This window comes from Mytilus californianus, unplaced genomic scaffold (assembly GCF_021869535.1).
Source record: "Mytilus californianus isolate M0D057914Y unplaced genomic scaffold, xbMytCali1.0.p SCAF_7, whole genome shotgun sequence".
Classification (NCBI taxonomy): domain Eukaryota; kingdom Metazoa; phylum Mollusca; class Bivalvia; order Mytilida; family Mytilidae; genus Mytilus; species Mytilus californianus.
In genome coordinates, this window is record NW_026262723.1 from 52786910 (window position 1) to 52807232 (window position 20323).

Genomic DNA, 20323 nt, shown 5'->3' on the forward strand with positions numbered 1-20323 from the left:
TTTACAAATTTTTTATACATAGTATGTATAAAAGATGTGGTTTTATTTCAGTTCCAAAAATGCATTTTGTTTCTCATGAGTACACAGTTGATGAAAGTTCCAGTTCAATCCATGTTCCTGTGTACAGGTCAGGTGATCTTAGTTTTGAATCCTCTGTAATCTGTTACACAAGACAAAACACAGCGCATGTCATGATGGACTATGCAGAAAGACCACTCACAGATGCTTCCAGAATTATATTTCTTCCTAGGGAAAAGGTAACTATGTTTTATATAATTTTCAGTTTGATAATTTAACTTTTAAGAAAACATTCTGAATAGCTGCAATTTAGTTTTACAATCATCAGGAAAACTTGGAGGCAAATGTTTGCCAAATTGTATAAATACATTGGCAGTTATATAACCATAAAAGGTTTTTAGATTAGAGTTGTTTTTATCTCACCTTTCCGAAGGAAATGTGAGCTTTTGCAATCACTTGGCATCCGTCGTCGTCCATCATCGTCGTCCATCCGGTGTAAAGTTTTTCAAACATCTTCTCCTCTGAAACTAATGAACCAATTCCAACCAAATTCAAGCTGAATGATCCTTAGGGTATCTAGAATAAAGTTTGTGTTTTATTTTTTGTTTTGTCAAAAAACATGGCTACCATGGCTAAAATAGAACATAGGGGTAAAATGCAGTTTTTGGCTTATATCTCAAAAACTAAAGCATTTAGAGCAAATCTGATTTGACAGTTAAATTGTTCATTAGGTCAAGTTCTATCAGCCCTGAAATTTTCAGATGAATCTAACAACCCATTGTTGGGTTGCTGCCACTAAATTGGTAATTTTAAGGAAATTTTGCAGTTTTTGGTTATTATCTTGAATATTATTATAGATAAAGATAAACTGTAAACAGCAAAAATGTTCAGCAAAGTAAGATCTACAAATAAGTTTTATATGACCAAAATTGTCAATTGACCCCTTAAGGAGTTTTTGCCCTTTAAAGACAATTTTACACAATTTGTTTATCATGTTTTCTAACTTTAAAAAATCATCTCCTCTGAAACTACTGAACCAAATTAAACCAAACGTAAGCTGAATGATTCTTAGGTTATCTACAATAAAGTTTGTGTTTTATTTTCTGTTTCCTCAGAAAACATGGCCGCTATGGCTAAAAATAGAACATAAGGTAAAATGCAGTTTTTGACTTGTATCTCAAAAACTAATGCATTTAGAGCAAATCAGACAAGAAGTTAAAGTATTTATTAGGTCAAGGTCTACCTGCCCAGATGTTATCAGCCAAATCGGGTATCTGATTTTTAGGTTATCGCCCCTGAATTGATGATTTTATGGAAATTTTGCAGTTTTCGGTTATTATCTTGAATATTATTATAGATAAAGATAAATTGTAAACAGCGAAAACGTTCTTCAAAGTAAGATCTATAAATAACTTTTATGACCAAAATTGTCAATTGACCCCTAAAGAAGTTATTGCCCTTTAAAAACATTTTTTCACAATTTGTTCATCTAGTTTGCTTACTTTAAAAAAATCCTCTCCTTTGAAACTGCTGAATCAATTTCAGCCAAACTTGGGCTTAATGAGTTTCAGAGTATCTAGTATAAATTTTGTATTTTATTTCCTTGTACGTCAAGAAACATAGCCACTATGGCTAAAATGCATTTTTTTGCTTTTGAAGAAAATATGACAGATACAAAGAACATTTAAATTGCATTTTTAAGCCACTCATTAATATATATTGAAAAGCAAAAATAATCATTGATGAAAGATTTAAACAAAAAATTACAGGTAAGCGATTCAGGCTCTTGAGGGCCTCTTGTTTAGAAAATAACAATATGAGAATTAACTCATATAGAACAAGAAAAAGGCAACAAAAATAATCCAATCAATGATAACAGAACTATGAAATCACCATCAGTCTTTTATGGTAATGCATGTCTAGTGTAAAATTGTCATTAAAATCTTTTTTCTAATCAATAAAGGTTTTAAGTATATTGTTATTGTTCAACCCATGCATCACAATGCCATAAATCAAATTAACATCAAGATATGGTCTGCATCAATTTAAATTTCTCTATATCCTTAATCACTCTGAATTAATATATAATGATTAAACTTAACATAGACTGTCATAGACATGCAATCCAATTTTTGCTAACAGTTTAAAAAAAAACAAAGAAGTTCCTGCAACTATTTTCACAAAAAAAAAATTTCAGTATACTTACAATCACTATTGATCATAAGATTGATGTGAAAAGGGCACTGACTAGCAACGGGTATATTAACATGTGCATGACTTTGTTTGTATACATCATTTGAGCCTGTTTCTGTCAACAAAGTAACAAGAACATATAAATTCTCTTTATACAAGTCATGAACACTTTTTTCTCTCAATTATTTATATATTTTTCAGGTTAAGAATTGTTCAGTTAATATAGTTGATGATGGAGATTATGAACCCAAAGAACTGTTCTATTTAAGACTGGCAGAACCTAAAGGGACAGAACTCTGTAAAGCAGAATTAGGACAGGTTACCATGGCAACAATCTTTGTTGTCAATGATGAGGATGGTAAGATAGCAGGATTCCTTAAGCTATTTTGACATGATTTAAACATGTATGACTAAAAAAATACATCTCATTGATACACCTACACAATGACACAGATTATTAAACAATTTCAATCCACATTTCAACATTATCATTGTTGGCTGTTGTTTTGACTATTGAATCCATGACAACTCTATATCATAGATTTCGAATTTTTCCAAGATGAATGATTTTAATAACATTTTGGTATTCTTTTTTCATAAAAAGGAGATTTGTAGTATATGTCAATGAGACTGAAATCCAACAACACAAATAACAACAGACAATAGACAGGTGTGTGTACAATATTTCAAGTTCTAAATTGTCCAGAGACTTAAAAAGTAGTAAATTGATTTAACAAAGACTATCAAAGCCATCTTTAAGGAAAATATATTTTAAGGGATGTTTTTTTGTATAACCAACCTTACATGCACAGTAAATTAGGATGTTTTAGCTGTAGTCAAAGATGAAATTGCCTAAATTAAAAGTACCACAATAAAACATTGACCATAAAAATAAAACATTTTAGATAATAGTGAAACTTTATAATATTTGATTTTAATTTGATGAGAAAAAAATAAAAATTGCATTAATTTAATGAGAACACATAATATATAAAGGTGTTTTTGCTTCAGTTAATTAATCCTCTTTCTTGATTACCAGAATGATATAACTATAGCCACACTTTAATCAATAAAATGTAAACTTCAAATAATAATATATCCTCATCTAATTATTGCAATCAAATATGAACAGCAAGTATTAGCCTTCACCTAGAGTACTTCGTTCCAAAAGAATTACCATCTTTGTCCTATAAGACTTGGAATAATTCATTGATACTTTAATTTATATTGATTTTATCACTAGTTTTCCCTTTATTCTGATATTTTACTCCTTATCACTGGTGGTAAGATATTTAGCATAAAGGGCCAACCAATGGTAAAATCAATATAAATTCAAACCCCAATGAACTTTTTCTTAAGTTATACATATTTTAGTTCCTAGGATACAGTTCAAGCAAGCAGACTACAGTATAATGGAACCAGTCTTTGTGGATGTTGTTTCTACACTGGTTGTCATGGTGATGAGAATGGGTGATCTGAACCGTACATCTGTTGTTAGGTGTAGTACTAGAGATGGATCAGCATTGTCAGGACTTGATTATAATGCTAAAAGTGTGGTATTAGATTTTAAACCAGGTATAAAATAAGTTAACAAAATAAATTTATTTGTATAGTATACAGCTATGGTATTTGTTTGGCAAAGTTTATAAAAATATAAAATTTGTGTTTTTCCCTTGATCAGGCTAAAATCAAACAAAAATATTTTAAAAAAGTAAGTCATGATGTTATATTTTTCTTTTCATATTTCGCATATTGGAATTGATTATGCGTCAAAATTGTAAGAAAGATCAACCAAAGATCTCTTCTGTATCCTATGCCCTTAATTTTAACTTTCTATGTTTCTCTACAGAATTGAATTTAGGGTTTTTCTGTAGGTGTCGTTTATTACATTTCATATTTTTTTGCAGAAAATTAAGTTATCTAAGAGTTTCCTGTTTTACATTTGTGTTTTCTGTAAAAATGCAGTAATGACACCACAACCTTTGTTGGTGATAATGACTGAAAATTCTTTTTCTTATTTCAAAAGTTTATTTTTTTCTTTCATATTTCTTTATAGGAATGAGATCTGTTGAGTTTTCTGTGGATGTTATATATAATAGTAACACTGAATGGCACGAGTCATTCTATATTGTGTTAGATGAGAAAAGTATGAGAGGTGCTGAGCCTGGGGACATTATGTCTACAACTGTTACAGTGTTAGATGATGAAGTCTCTGGTAGTCTTGTACTGCCTACTCCTCCAGTTGTGAGTAAAAATAAATCTATAGACCAATCTCATGTTGTTTTTTTTATGAATTAGTTGCACTGAATGACCAGAGTTCAATCTGCATAAATGACGTCATTGAACAATGTGTGACGTAATAACATAAGAAATGTAACATGGGAAATTTCAACAAATTTGAAATTCGTCTATATTAACAGTTTTTCTGTATATATACTGGTAAGTATAAAGAGATATATCCTTCCTGAGTCAAGATATGTAGCCACTGAGCCTGTCAAATTTACCAAAAGCTACAAAATTAGATTTCTTGGGCACAGAGCAGAATGACAAAAACTGTTATATAATATACATATATTGTATTCTATGTTATATTACATTATGTTAGATGAAAATTGTGTGTGAGGTACTGAACCTTTCAAAAGTTTTAATTAATTCTAAATGATTTTGAGGAATTTTGAAGTTTTTATACAGTTACAGAAATTAAATCCTTAAACCAAAAATTTCAGAAGGGTAATTATAACTAAAGAAATGTTTTATATTTGAATTAAATGTAACAAATTAGATGAAAGGACATTTTTAAAAAGAAAATAACATCAGTTATAATCACCTATAAATGTTTATTTTTTATAAGGTTGTGTCCTTACTTCATTATGACAATGTAGACATTGGAATGGAACAGGCACCTAGTCCAGGTTATCCTTTAGTTTGTGTCACAGTAAGTATAATTACAGCACCTAGTCCAGGTTATCCTTTAGTTTGTGTCACAGTAAGCATAAGATTTTTATGCCCCACCTAGGGGCATTATGTTTATCGGTCTGTGCATCCATTCGTTTGTCTGTTCCTCTGTCCGTCCGTTCGTCCGTCCGTTCATCCGTCTGTCCCGCTTCAAGGTAAAGTTTTTGATGAAGTTGAAGTCCAATCAACTTGAAACTTAGTACACATGTTCCCTATGATATGATCTTTCTAATTTTAATGCCAAATTAGAGTTTTGGTCCCAATTTCATGGTCCACTGAACATAGAAAATGATAGTGCGAGTGGGGCATCCGTGCTATGGACACATTCTTGTTAATGGAGTATTGAAATAGAATAGTTTTGCTTTGTTGATATTCTTCTATCTATTACTCCCTCTTACCCATATCCCATCTACTATATTTCAGTGAAATTTCCCTGAAATCTCTCTTTCATAATAAGTAAGTGAACTTTGCTAACTTCTTGTAATGCCCTTCTGCTAGGTGAAAGGGGCATTGAGGTTTATCCTTGTCCTTCTATACATCCCAAAATTGGTTTCCATTCGCTAATTTTGGTTTGCTGCAACCAAATGTAATAAATACACAATGCTTATTAACAACAAACACACATCAAGTTCAGGTTTGGGTGTTGTCACTTTCACCATTCTCAAGTTAAATCGCTTTATTATGGAAAAATTGCTAAATTGCTACCAGTGGGGGCATCTGTGTCCCATGAACACATCCTTCTTTTATATTTAATTTTATACCCCCGCTTTAAAAAAGTGGGGGTATACTGTTTAACCTCTGTCTGTCCGTCTATCCGTCAGTCCGTCCATCCGTCCCATGAATATTTTTCGTCGCATCTTTCTCAGGAACTACATCATAAGGATTTCTGAAATTTGGTTTCAGGGTTTATATGAGTCAGCTATACCGTGTGATGCATTTTCAGATTCATCACTCAACAACTTCCTGTTTACCGAACACTTACAAATTTTTACACTATTAAAATTATCCAGTTGTGGCGGGGGTATCATCAGTGAGCAGTAGCTCGCAGTTTCACTTGTTTTAACAGTCCTGAATTTGTAAGTGTCCTGGCATTTTTAACATGTTTCAAATTGAATGGCTTTCTTCATAAACAAAAATATTACAATGCAGATAATTATTTCTTTAAATCAGTTTTTTCTAAGTAATGCTTAACTTCTATGATCATATACAACTAATCGTTTCATCATAGATTCATTTAAATATTTGGTAGTACAGTAAAAAGTTTGATTAATTTCTCTTTTCAGCCTTGTGATATCCATTACCCATCATATGCTGTAACACATTCACTGTGTCAAAAATCAGGAATTAACCAGACTTCCATGTTGTATAGTTGGGAGGTTGCCATGCCAATAACAGATGACAGCTCAAGGTCACCTTTTGTTACAGTTACAGACAACACTGTGTTCACCAGTGTGGAAACAAAAGTTCTTGATAGTGTTTACTTTCACCCCAATTTTCATGTAAGATGTGTTGCCCAGCCTTTGCATAGAAATACTAATCCTGGCATACCAACAAGAAGTGAGCCAGTTATTATCAGCATTGAAGATGGAATATGCAAGTCTCCTGTCTTCAGTTGGACAAACAATTTTTATGGGGCACAATCCTTTTTGGCAAAACTTGATTATGTTGGACCTGAAGATGAGAAACATCCAAACAGAGTCCGCATCTCCATCAGAATTCCACACCAAGATGGTCATTTGCCACTTATATCCACCCATCCACTTCATAACCTACGATTTGTACTTTCTGACCCAGTTTACAGACAACAGCATGTCTGTTCAAATCTGATCACAGACAAAGAGAGAACAAATGTGGTAGAGAGTGGATTTTTAGAAAGTAATCACATGTTTCCACCTTCACATAATTTCCCATACCAGTTTGATCCCAGTATGAGACAGAATGAGACGATTGATTTATACCGGCATTTGGACCTGAAGTCGTGCATGTGGAATTTTGAAGCGTGGTATCACATGACAAATCTGGTAGATCTTTGTGGTGGAAAAGTTGTTTCTGATTTCCAGGTAAGAACTTAGGTGGTGAAATAAAGACTTCCAGGTAATATAAAATAGTCATTTAATGACCAATTAAATATTAAAAACATTCATTCTTAGAAATACGATGGAAAAAAAGGAATATGGTATTTATTCATGACATCAATTTGACATCCAATCGGTACACACATAAAGAAAAACTAAAATCAAAGGAACAAGGCTGTTATCAGTATTTTTTAATCTCAAAGTCACAACAAGGCCTTCAACATGTAGCAAAAGCTCACATCAATTCAAGTTCAAGACAACCCTAAGTGGAAGTTTCATTTGGGATTCTTTTATTAGATTTATACATTGTACTAGGTTTTATTGGTGACAAATGGGGTTTGTAGAAACAAACATCTTAGTATAAATCATGCTCTTTAGAATTGTTTAACATTTTGTCATGCTTGGGCCTTTTATAGCTTGGTACTATATTTCATAGGTTTTGCTCATTGTTGAAGGCTGTACTATACGGTCATCTATATTTGTTTAAATTATCATACCACTGCTCCTTTTTTTATATTACCTGCATGTAATATTGTTTAGGGGTTCATTATGTTTGTAACATTATTATACCCCTACTCCCCTGTCCTTATGCACAACAACATGCGCATTTTATTTACTATAAGATTTTTTTTCTGGCAGGTTAAAGACAATGGAAAAACCTACTTGACTGTGAGAGTTCCCTTGTATGTATACTACCTATATACCACAGCTCCTGTAGGCTGGGGCTCGCTACAGCACCATACAGAGATGGAATTCTCCTTCTACTATAGTAATATACTGTGGCAAACTGGTCTGGAGAGTGAGGGCAAGATAGCTGGAGATTTACAAGTACTCAAGGTACTGGTAGGCAGGGATGGCAGACTTGTGATAGATTTGAAAACACAAACAAAGTTTAGAGGTAGGCTAGCATTTGAGCTCAATGTAGTTTATCTTTAAGGTCATTCATATGTGAACTTGATGGTCTGAAAGTTGAAATTAAGTCCAGGGCTGTATTCTAGCATAAAAACTGTTAAACACAAAATTTAAGCTAAAATATAGGCAGACATTAATTCTTTAAGACAAAAACAATAAAAACAATAAGCCTGTTTTTAACCTATGAATTTAAGTAATAATGAAAAGCATACAAGTTACTAATTGATACAGAAAATATATTGTTAATTAACCCTCAAAATAGATTTTTTTAAAGAAGCACATTGTCATTAAAACAAGACCCATAAGTCCTATAGTATTTTTATTTTATTTTTGCAAATTAAGTTAACTGCACTATATCAAATATGATTTGATGTATTCCAGTCAGTTGGGTTGTATTTCATAAATGATTGAGATTGACCAAGCACATATTTTTTATTTTACAACCTTGAAATAAAGATAATATGGCTAAATATTTCATTCAATACATATTGTTCCGAAACAAAGTATTGAAAGGTATAGAGTATCTGTTCCCATTTTATAGGAATGTATGTACCAGAACACCACACATTACAAGGCATAACCAGTAAGGTCATTCCTCCAGTAGGCATGCCTGTGACCTTTGACCTAACTTTAGTTTGGTCTCAGCAAACATTTGACAGTCCACATCAACTATGGAGGGCCACAAGTGATTATAATTTGAAGGTTGGTAACTATTTTGAACATATGATATTTATGAAATCTGATATGTAAAAGAATTTTACGTTGATTTAGATTGTAGCAGTAAGAAAGACTGAACTATTGAAGAATGAAAGAAGGATTTAGAGGAATTTAATATTTTCAGCATTGAATTAAAAAAATAAACATTTTCAGATGAAATGAATTAGAAAGATAATTTTGTAAGATATTTTCATGAGGGCAAAGGTTGGAATTATCTAAACAGCCATCTCCAAGTCAGGAGCCTGTAATTCAGTGGTTGTTGTTTGTTTCTGTGTATCGTATTTGTTTTTTGTTCATTATTTTGTACATAAATTTGGCCGTTAGTTTTCTCGTTTGAATTGTATTACATTTGTCATTTCGGGGCCTTTTATAGCTGACTATACGGTATGGGTTTTGCTCATTGTTGAAGGCTGTACAGTGACCAATAGTTTGTTAATTTCTGTGTCATTTGGTCTCTTGTGGAGAGTTGTCTTGTTCAATGGCAATTATACCACATCATCTTATTTTTATATATACAAAGTTTTTACTTTAACATGATGATGATAAGAATTATAATAATTATAAAATGTCATGAAAAGTTCTCACATTTTTAGGATTATACAGGAAGGTACACAGTAGAACTTATTCCTTGTTTGGTCAAATCCACACAGATATTTATGTCAGCAGACACACCCTGCACAGCTAAGAAACCTCAGAGGTAAATGTAAAATATACATTGATAGAGGAGGTAAAATTCATTTCATTCTGATTAAAGCCATTTCTGTACAAATTGTTGCATATAGCACACTATGGTTCAGTTTGTAAAGCTGGGATTCACTATTCATTGTTTATTGGAGACAGTCAAAAAGTCATACACTCAGATATGTGGATTTGCTACAAAATCTAAACACACCTCCCATCTCCTACTTCCCTCCTGAGTGAAAAAAAATGTAAGAAGAAAAAAACTGTTAGAAAGAAAACATGGGGAACTCAGTAATGAAATCGAGGAACTTTTGATATTTTTGTTAAATGATTCTTAGGGGAAGGTAAAATTCAAAGATTTTGAATTGAATGATATTAATGTGTCCAGATCACCTGTGTTTTAAACTTTGATCAGTCTTTTAAAGTCATGGCCATCCAGAGGATGATGGAAATGGTTAATGTATAGATGATTCATGGCCACTTTGTGCCACTAAGTGCTCCAATTACTGAGACTCTGTCTTTTAACCTGATATTACCTGATGATAAAATTCTATGGACTTTTTTAAGTTTTCTATTTCATTAGGGAATGTAAGCCCTTATTATGTAAATTAAAATGTCACAAAGAAAATATTGGGACAGATGTCAGTTAAATTATTACCTAAAATATCCATTCTCTTGTAATTCACCGTTTTAGAATCTAAAGGAATAAGGTATTTCATTGTTTGTAGCCCAAAATAAAAATGATGTCAGATCATTGGTTGAGTTTCCATTATTTTTTACGTTTTTAACCAATTACAACTTTTGCTGGATGCTTTTAAAAATATTACCCAGTTGCATTTGATTCTGAAACAGCAAACTATCTGTAACACCTGAACAGATGTGATTATGTTAAATGTTATTTTTGACTGTTATGTGAATGTGATTGATTGACCAATTGTTTCCTATAGCATGTTAAGGGTAAACTTATTTTTTTAATACATGTTTATAGTGGTAAAAAGCTAACATTGCCAAAATAAATTTAATTTTGATTAACCATTTACACAGCAGTTACAAATTACAGAATTTTCAATTTATTAAATTTAGATTTGAGGTACCAATAGCATTCCAGCAATCCAATAGACCTGTACCATTGGTGTATTCTCTAGATACAAGGTTTGAATTAACAAATAATAAAGAGGTGTTCCTAAAGAATCCATACATCAGTGCCTCAGTCCTGGATCCTGAATATGACAGATCCTTTGCTCCAGGTAAAATACAACAGGGTTTGCACTTGTCCTAGAAATCCATGAAAGTTAAAATGAAAGAAGTAAAGTAAAAGATTTTTAATCACATGAAAAGTGTGGAAAAATCGTTTGAAAATGGGTTGATTTAAGGAGGAAATAAGAGCCATTATTTGTGCCCCTAAAATCACAAAAATAATAAATTTCTTAATCCTTTCCAAAATAATGGCAATTTAAGTTATATAATTTCTAAATAGATTATGTCATAATCTGATGTTTTTTCTGTGCTTTTTTGGAAAAAAATGAAAAAGAACTAAATTATTGGACTAATAAGGGAATACATGTACCAGACAATATCTTGTTATCAAATCTTGATTTTAGAGTCAAAATTAGGCTTTCATTGGCGGCCTTGGGCTGTTTCCTGCTCTTTGATCGGGTTGTTGTCTCTTTGACACATTCCCTGTTTCCATTCTCAATTTTATTTCAGGAAACATACAAGTAAAAGCTATTAAGTATATGTTGAAATCTTTGTATTTGAAATATTTAAAATTGTTTTTCTTCAGGTGAGGTTCTGTATGGCAGAGTTTTATGGAATCCTGCACAAGATCTGAGAGAAGCTTACAGTTTGTCTATTGAGAAAGTTTATCTTTGTACAGGTGAAATATTTCAAATTATCTGAAAACACATTACCAGTTACTTAAATCACATTTTGACTGAAAATTTATTCATATCATCCAGGTATTGTTATTTGAACTGCAAGGGGTTTAACTTATTACATGATTAAAAAGAGATATGTATAAAAAAGAAGATGTGGTATGATTGCCAATGAGACAACTCTCCACAAGAGACCAAATGACACAGAAATTAACAACTATTGGTCACCGTATGGCCTTCAACAATGAGCAAAGCCCATACCGCACAGTCAGCTATAAAAGGCCCCGAAATGACAATGTAAAACAATTCAAACGAGAAAACTAACGACCTAATTTATGTACAAAAAATGAATGAAAAACAAATATGTAACACATAAACAAACGACAACCACTGTGTCAATAAGACAGCAACTTAACAATACAAAAAACCAAAAAAACATCTACAGGTCAACATACAGTTTTTAGAAATAGACCGGTGTCTATTCAAAGCAGCAATTACACCAAATGATAGAATAATTTGAAGACCACAGATTCTCAGAAAACACATAATTGATCATATGGACATACATGTATATATTGTATTGAAATTAAATTCTCATGAAATTAAAAATAAAACATTACTATAGAATTACCACATCCTGGAAAAAGTATTTGATTTTTCAATTACAGGAAGTGATGGATATATTCCAACCTTTGACCCAAAGGGTGAGGTTTATGGTGATGGACCACAGTTTGGATGTTTACAGCCAAGTCCTAAACTACAGTATAGATTTCTTATACTGGTATGATTAAATTTGAAAAAATTATGATAATTCACAATCTTAAACATCCACACATTTCACTAACAGTTTTGGGGGGTAAACAGGAATCCTCATATGCTCAGTTTCAAGTTGTACTTGAGCCTTTCTTCCAACCTCACCTGATTCCAACTTCTTATTATAGTTATGTATTACCGGTATATTTGTCATCTTAAAAGTTAAAATTTTTATAGCAAACTGATTTTTTTCTGAAACATTTTTGAACAGATAATCATGGGAAATGATCAGATATTGTGACAATTTGTTTTTATATATTTCTTGATTAATGGTTGAAAAAGTTTTTGTACAAATTGCATTTTGCTTTGCAAATTTCAACTAAAAGCAACCAAAATGTTTTATAGGCAGATTAAAATCAACCAAACTATGCAGTTACATCCTGTAAAATATTTAAAATTCATTGCAGTTTTTATTTCATGTTTTCAGACTTAAATTTGTATTTAAAAATTGTCTTTGTGTATGGTTTAATTTTGCAACAGTATGATTTTCACAGTTCAAATTTTACTGAAAAGAAAGTGAAAGTAAAACTATCATGAATATGTCTTGGTTTAATGTAGTTTGTGGTCTTGACATATAATTTGTTGTTTTTAAGCTGTATCATTATTAGTGGAACAGGAACTTCTGATCCTTTCAGCAAATCTGAGTTCATCCCTATTATTATACCTTACATATATTTCAAACAATTCTATTGGGTTAAACGTTATCACGTGACATGGAATAATTCAGTTAATTTTCATTCAATTGCAAGGAAGAACAAATAACCCTAAAAATTTACACCAGCGTTGAATAACCCTATTATTCACCGGCGAATAACCTTTTTAGTTTGTTGATTTGTACTCATGAAAATGACGTCACAGACGTAAATAAACAAAATGGCAACGTTCAAGTTACAGGAAGCCCATTGATCGAGAGAAGAGGAAATAAGGCTTTTGACGTGCATCTTGTGCCGATGATATCTCTAATAACGGTCCTTTTCAGGGCCATCAATATTTTACAAAAAGAATCTACCTTTGTTGTACATACGAGAATTCTAAGACACAAATTACATGTATTTTTGAACGTCAACTTGTGTTTGTTACTAAGGGTAAGTGCTTTTACAATGATTCAAAATGCCCTTCCACTGTTAGTTCGGTATAATAAAACAATTGTGGCCCCTTAGAAGCGATGAATATCCAAAATTGTCAACCCTTAAAAGTTATTTCACTTCGGGCTGCGCCCTCAGTGAAATAACCTTCTCGTGTTGACAATTTTGGATATTCACCTTTTCAACGGGCCATAATTGTATATTATTGGTGATGTTCTTGCTGAATATTCAGTGTTCTGTATATAATTTGTGGACTGTTGTTTTTATGTCTTTCTTTATCTTTTGACAATGATGCAACAATTTTACTTTTAAACATGGTTTATTATTACCTCCTTGATATTTTCTTCACCTTTTTTGACAGATTTACCAGTAATCAACATCAAGAGAAAAGAAATGACCAGAGCCACTATCTGGCCCTGGAATTGTTAGAATAATTGAATTGTTTAATCCTTTCAAAATTATGTTACTTTTATTGGTAAATGATTAAGTTGGAAAAATCTACAGACTTGGAAATGTCAGACAAACAAATGTCTTGTTAACATATGAAGAATGTTATTAAAAGAGAGGCGAAAGATACCAAAGGGACATTCGAACTCATAAGTTGAAAATAAACTGAAAAAAAAAAAGAAAAAGACCAACAGACAAACAATAGTAATCAAAACAAAACATAGAAAACTAAAGACTGAGCAACACAAACCCCACCAAAAACTGGGAGTGATCTCAGGTGCTCCGGAAGGGTAAGCAGATCCTGCTCCACATGTGGCACCCGTCGTGTTGCTCATGTTAGTACAAACCTGGTAATAAGTCTAATTGGGTAGGTCACATTCGGGAAAAGGGGGCGGGATTATTAAATCGATCTATTATAGTTTTTGAATTTTGAATTAAAGAAGCCACAAAAGCAGCCTGATAATACCTTCTCCTTCATTTCTTTAGAAATAATATGCTTCTTGTTTTACTAGGATAAAGGAAACCGTGATGTAGAAGTAAGACATTTTCATAGTGTCCCTTTTAATGCCAAATTTACAACAGATCTGAACAATATTCCAGGAGTAGATGGATTTTTTCTCAGCGTTGATCCTCTATACAAGGTTTGATATATTACCCTGTACTGTAAATTCAGAAATTATTGCGTTCATTTATTATTTATTGTAATTTTTTATGAATGGACAAAAAAGCGAGATTAATTAATGCGATTTCAGAAAAAGCTGCATACATATATATGTTTAGATATCAGAATGCGAGTTCTTTTTATTGGGATACTCACCCTGTCGCATTATTCGCATTAAGAAAAACCTTGCATTAATTTCTGAATTTACTGTAATTGATTAAAATTTAAACAAAGAAATTGTATAATCAGCAATAATTCCATATTTCCTGGAAAATAAAATTGAGGAAAGTTTAGAATTGCACAAAAATGAAAAAAATATTTGTCATGCAAGATTAATCTATATTTGTAATTTCATATAAAACTGTATTTGATAAACAATTGTTTTAACAAATTGCCATTAATTTATTCATTATTTATCTTTCATGCCTTAAAGGCCATAATGAGTAACTGCAATCACATAGTGTCCATTATCTGTAAACTTTTAAACAAAATTTTACTTACAAAAAAAGATGAAAAAATCAATTAGAAATTATGATTTATTCCTTAAAAGGGCTAATTTCTAAACTTCTTTAAGCATTATTGTTGTTGACTGCTTTCAAATATAAGTGACAGCCATAACAAAAACTAGAAAATATGATAAAAAAAAATCATTGAAACATCATATGAATGGTAAATTACAATCAAACTTTTAGAAAATTAGTTGTTTAGATTATCAAGTTTCCTTCATGAAGATAGTGTATACAGGCTTCTTAGAACTGCTGCCACCATTCTTTTTTAAATAAAAAAAATGTACTTTGCACTATGTATCAAATGCCAAAATTTGATTGTAGCATTAACACAACTTTATTTTAACAACAGCAATATAAAAAAAAAAATTTTGGGAGGGATGTGAAACGCATGAGTGTCATTTTTATCTGACCAACATAATTGTTATTTGTCAAGAATCATAATGTAAACGAGAAAACTTTAAAAGAAAATCTAAGAGATTGTGAAATTTTAAAAAGTTTTTCATTTTTAGTAGACAATGAATGCTCTATTTTTGCTTTTCAGGTCATGTCAGGACATCAGTGGTATTTACAAGTTATATATGTAATCACAGAAGCAGGAGCACCTCGTCATCGTTTCATTAGAAAGAGATCAGCCATGTTTTCTCAGCCCAAAAAACGTGAATCACAGCTTCCAAATATAATCAAAGAGACTAATTCAATTCAGAATGGAACTGATATACATCACATTCCCATAAACAGTGATATATTACAAGAAGATAGGACTTTGAAACAGACAAAAATTAGTACTCTAACTTATATTATTCCAATAGTATCAGTATTCATAATACTCATAATTTTAGTCATAATTATTTTTATAATATTCAAACGAAGAAGACGAAAAAAGAAAGAAGTTATAGAAACAAAGAAGAACAATTTAGAATTTGCCAAAGAAAACTGTTTACCTCTACTAAATCAAAACAGACTTAGTTTAAGACTCTCAGGATCAAGGGTCAATGTAAATGTGACAGAGGTCAAGGACAGTTTTGTGACCTCTAGTGAGAAAGACAGGAGACCTAGTGTAAAGGTCAAAAATACTAATATTAAATCTCAGGGAAAAGTACAAGGAACTGAAGTATGATGTTTTTATACTTTTTTTATTTTATCTGAAAATGTTTTAAAATCAGTGAACTCTGGAAGATGACATTCTGATCTGTTTTATATTTTATATTTTCTGGAACCTTTTTTTTTAACTTTCTACTTTCTACTTTGAAAAATTTAAATTAAAAGTAAATTTACTTTTCATTTAGGAAAAAATAAATTAAAAAAAATATTGCTGATACAAGTGTGTATTATTTTAATGAAATATGTGTATACATGTTGTACTTGAAAGAACAAAAACTCATATTTATTGAAATTTTCTTATTTTTTTACATTTAGTACCAAACCATTTTGAATATTATGTATTGGTTGATTGGCTCTGATATTATTATTGTTACCGTGTTGTTTTTTTTTTAATGAGAGAATGATCAGCTTTGTTTATAAACTCCTGTTACAATACTGTACACTGTACTATGAAAATATTCTGAAGATATTTATTTTGCCATTTTAGTATGTCTCAGAAAATACAGTGCAATAGAACTTTAGTAACTTATGTAACATGATATAAAATAACTGAATATACTCAGTGGAACAGCTCAGGACTGTCCAATCATCATTTAATCGACTCCATAACTCTGATTAACAAGCATATATTTTTTAACTCATGTTTACATCAGTTTCCCTGGAATTAGGTACAGATACAAGTAGTATAGATGGAGGATGAATTATTCATTTCATAATTAACAATAAGAAGTGTTGAATTGAGATCAATTAAGGTGCCATTTTTTGGAGTGGAAGATTTGAAACTTACTAGGTTGATAAAGAAATTAAGTACCAGTTATATATGGTGCCAAGTTTTTACTCATTGGTTAGTGCAATATATGTGTTTTTTTCATGTAGTTATAATAGTAGTATATTGTTGTTTTTTTATTAAACAAGGAATTATCTGAAACTAGATATTATGAATCTGAAATATTTTGTAAAAACTTATTTCTGAAACTAACCCAACTAAGGATGGCTAGCCATGGCTAAGGGATTACTGTGAAAGTACTTGTATTCGTGGGGTACCAATTTTCCTGGTTTTTCATTGATGGCTTTATCCACGAATTTAATTGTCCAACGAAATATAACAATTGCTGCCCAAATAAAGACATGGAAAGATCCCCATGTAGGTTTGACTACATGGATACGGGCATATAATCTAGAAAATACATAGAATATCAGAAGAGGCACTATGAGCTATATATAAAATTGAGAATGGAAATGGGGAATGTGTCAAAGAGACAACAACCCGACCATAGAACAGACAACAGCAGAAGGTCACCAACAGGTCTTCAATGCAGCGAGAAATTCCCACACCCGGAGGCGTCCTTCAGCTGGCCCCTAAACAAATATATATAATAGTTCAGTGATAATGAACGCTATACTTAACTCCAAATTGTACACAAGAAACTAAAATTAAAAATGATACAAGACTAACAAAAGCTAGAGGCTCCTGACTTGGGACAGGCGCAAAAATGCGGCGGGGTTAAACATGTTTATGAGATCTCAACCCTCCCCCTATACCTCTAGCCAATGCAGAAAAGTAAACGCATAACAATATGCACATTAAAATTCAGTTCAAGAGAAGTCCGAGTCTGATGTCAGAAGATGTAACCAAAGAAAATAAACAAAATGACAATAATACATAAATAACAACAGACTACTAGCAGTTAACTGACATGCCAGCTCCAGACTTCAATTAAACTGTATATACAACTTCAGACAGGATTTACCCATTTAATCTTTTAAAAAACTTAAAAGTGTATGACTTTTAATCTTTTAATTCTAAAAAGTTTTGTGATCGATGAAAGTCAGATTTCCAGTGATGATATGCGCTGATGAAGAGTTCATTTCATCTCCTCATAGTTCTCATATGAAAAAAAAAAAGATTTCATATTGGGCTTATTTTTTTATTTCATAAGAATTAATTCTACAATTCACAGTACATTTGTAGCATTTTGTATGTAACCGTTTTCTTTAAGTGACATGTTTATGGCCCAATTAACACCTTTTTTGATCGTTAATCTGTTGATCATTCGATCCCAGGTAAATTATTGTCTTCACTTCTGATTTTACATGTGCAACAATTAAAATGTTTACTTTGCAATTTCCTTCAATGAGACAATTTGTAAACATAGATAAATCAGCTTATTTCTGAAAGCAATTATTTTATCAGGAATTTGATGAATGTTGTCAGTAATGAAAGACAAACAAGTAAGTGAAAATAAACGCCTTATTTTGAAATGTCCCACACAACAAATAATTATTTTCAAGAATCTTCATTTCTGATGACTTCAAATTCTTCACTAGATTTTTTAAAGTATCTAAAATCCATGAATTTTAAGAACCCACAAACATTACTAATTTTTGCCCAAATCACAAAAACTGATAACCACGAAATAAAAGTACTTTCAGAGTAGTTAATTCTATATTTAAATCTATGTTAACCAATTAAAAGAACCTTGAAGACCCTTAATTAGCTCATGGGTGACTTTTCTACTTAGTTGGGTTAGTTTATAGAACAGAAAATAAACTGGTTTTTGTGGGGTTTTTAAAGAAATTTTACCAGTTTTAATTAATTCCCTGTTATTTGAAATCCTGTTATAATACTCTTTCTGAAAGTGAATTTAAGAGTATTTCTACTTATATTTCCCTCTTTGTTGCATGAAGTGTTTTCTATTTGTATTGTTAATTTCCCCCTTTTACCAAGGGATTGTTTCATACAGTCCTCATTTCTGTTTTCACTTGGCCAACATTCATCAATAACCGAATAAATGTCAATAAAAGATATATACTGGAAAAGCAGAGATATCAATGGATTTACTATTCACATATTTAATGATAACTGAGCCTTTTACATCAATATTGTTGAGTTGTAAAAACCATTTGCGATTGGGATATATTTTTTTAACTTATATCACTTTTCCAGATAATGAGCATTGAATTTTTTTGAATGTTTCTTACTTTTTTACATATATTATGTTGGTTGTTATTAAGAGATATTATTATAGTATTAACATTACTGATGAAGAAGTGGTGTTGGCTTAAACTTTGTTAAACTACCTCATCAGGTAATTATATTGGACCATAATTGTTACAGTTAGGAGTGTCCATGTTTGCCCATGCATAATATTTCTGACTTCACACCAGTGCAAGATGGAATGATCTAAAAAGGAGATTCGGCAGTTTAGTTATTCATGTTATGAGATTATTGTAACTGCCTGATTGAATGAAATTAGTTATCAACACAGACAAATTTACCTGGATAACTTCCTTCTAATTGTCACAACGATCTATATATAGCTATAGTACAATACCCGTAATTTAAGCTTGCAGATTGGTCATTTGAACAGATACTGAATTAAAAATTGAAAAATTTGTTTAGAGGTCTTTTTTTCATGATGTTTACCAATTTAGAGTAAAAAAAACTAGGACATTAAGTGACCCTCCTTTCTGTTATAAATTATGGTCAAATACTTTATACATTCTAACAGGTATAGATCCATCAGTGTCAAATTGTATTATTTGTGCATTTACATCATTTACAAAAACTCATTTTATAAAATAATAAAGTTATAAATCATTTAGACTGTCAATGCTCCATGTGTTGCTTTTGATATAAATGTGGTATGATTGCCAATGAGACAACTATCCACCAGAGTTCAGATAATGTGGATGTAAGCAATTATAATAGGTTAAATAAAAACCTTAAAAAATGAGCAAAACCCATACCTTATAGTAGCTATTACTATAGTTGTTAATTTCTGTGTCATTTGGTCTCTTGTGGAGAGTTGTCTCATTGGCAATCATACCACATCTTCTTATTTTTATAATTACTAGTAAAGGCTCCATCAAACCAGTGTTCCTTATATTAAAGTAGATGTTTATTTTATAAATAATTTCATGACACAGACATTAGATATCTGTATTTGGATGGTAAGCATTAATTTTATTTCACTGCACTCACTGCATACTAACAACTTATCACTGAAGCAATGAGCCCAAATATTTTACCAGTTGATCAGTTTGTTGAGGTGTTTCAAACTGCAATTTGGAAATTTTTTTTAGTAATTGGTATTGAGATAGGGCACCTTCTGAATAAGCACTGTAACTCTTTTTTTCAATGGGAAGCAACGTTAAACAAGGAGTTTCGAGCAATGTTGTACTGAGCTTACCACTAATTATTATTCAAAGTACCAGAATATAGGAAGTAAGAGTCTGATAGATCTGAAAAGCATGTACACATTACAAGACATCAATTTCT

The 20323-nt window shown here is 31.3% G+C and overlaps 1 protein-coding gene across 1 annotated transcript in view; it reads left to right on the forward strand.

Annotated features, from left to right (window-relative positions):
- The window catches only part of LOC127707630 (extracellular matrix organizing protein FRAS1-like), a 116280-nt gene extending 96625 nt beyond the window's left edge, over window positions 1-19655 (forward strand). Inside the window, exons 50-63 of the mRNA XM_052212243.1 lie at window positions 52-257; window positions 2413-2569; window positions 3586-3786; window positions 4268-4455; window positions 5063-5146; window positions 6450-7226; window positions 7881-8139; window positions 8695-8855; window positions 9464-9567; window positions 10635-10798; window positions 11335-11427; window positions 12094-12206; window positions 14283-14411; window positions 15482-19655. Coding sequence (XP_052068203.1) covers window positions 52-257; window positions 2413-2569; window positions 3586-3786; window positions 4268-4455; window positions 5063-5146; window positions 6450-7226; window positions 7881-8139; window positions 8695-8855; window positions 9464-9567; window positions 10635-10798; window positions 11335-11427; window positions 12094-12206; window positions 14283-14411; window positions 15482-16057 — 3212 coding nt within the window. The 3' untranslated portion in view covers window positions 16058-19655. The remainder of the gene's footprint in view (window positions 1-51; window positions 258-2412; window positions 2570-3585; window positions 3787-4267; window positions 4456-5062; window positions 5147-6449; window positions 7227-7880; window positions 8140-8694; window positions 8856-9463; window positions 9568-10634; window positions 10799-11334; window positions 11428-12093; window positions 12207-14282; window positions 14412-15481) is intronic.
- The last annotated feature ends 668 nt before the right edge of the window (window positions 19656-20323 follow it).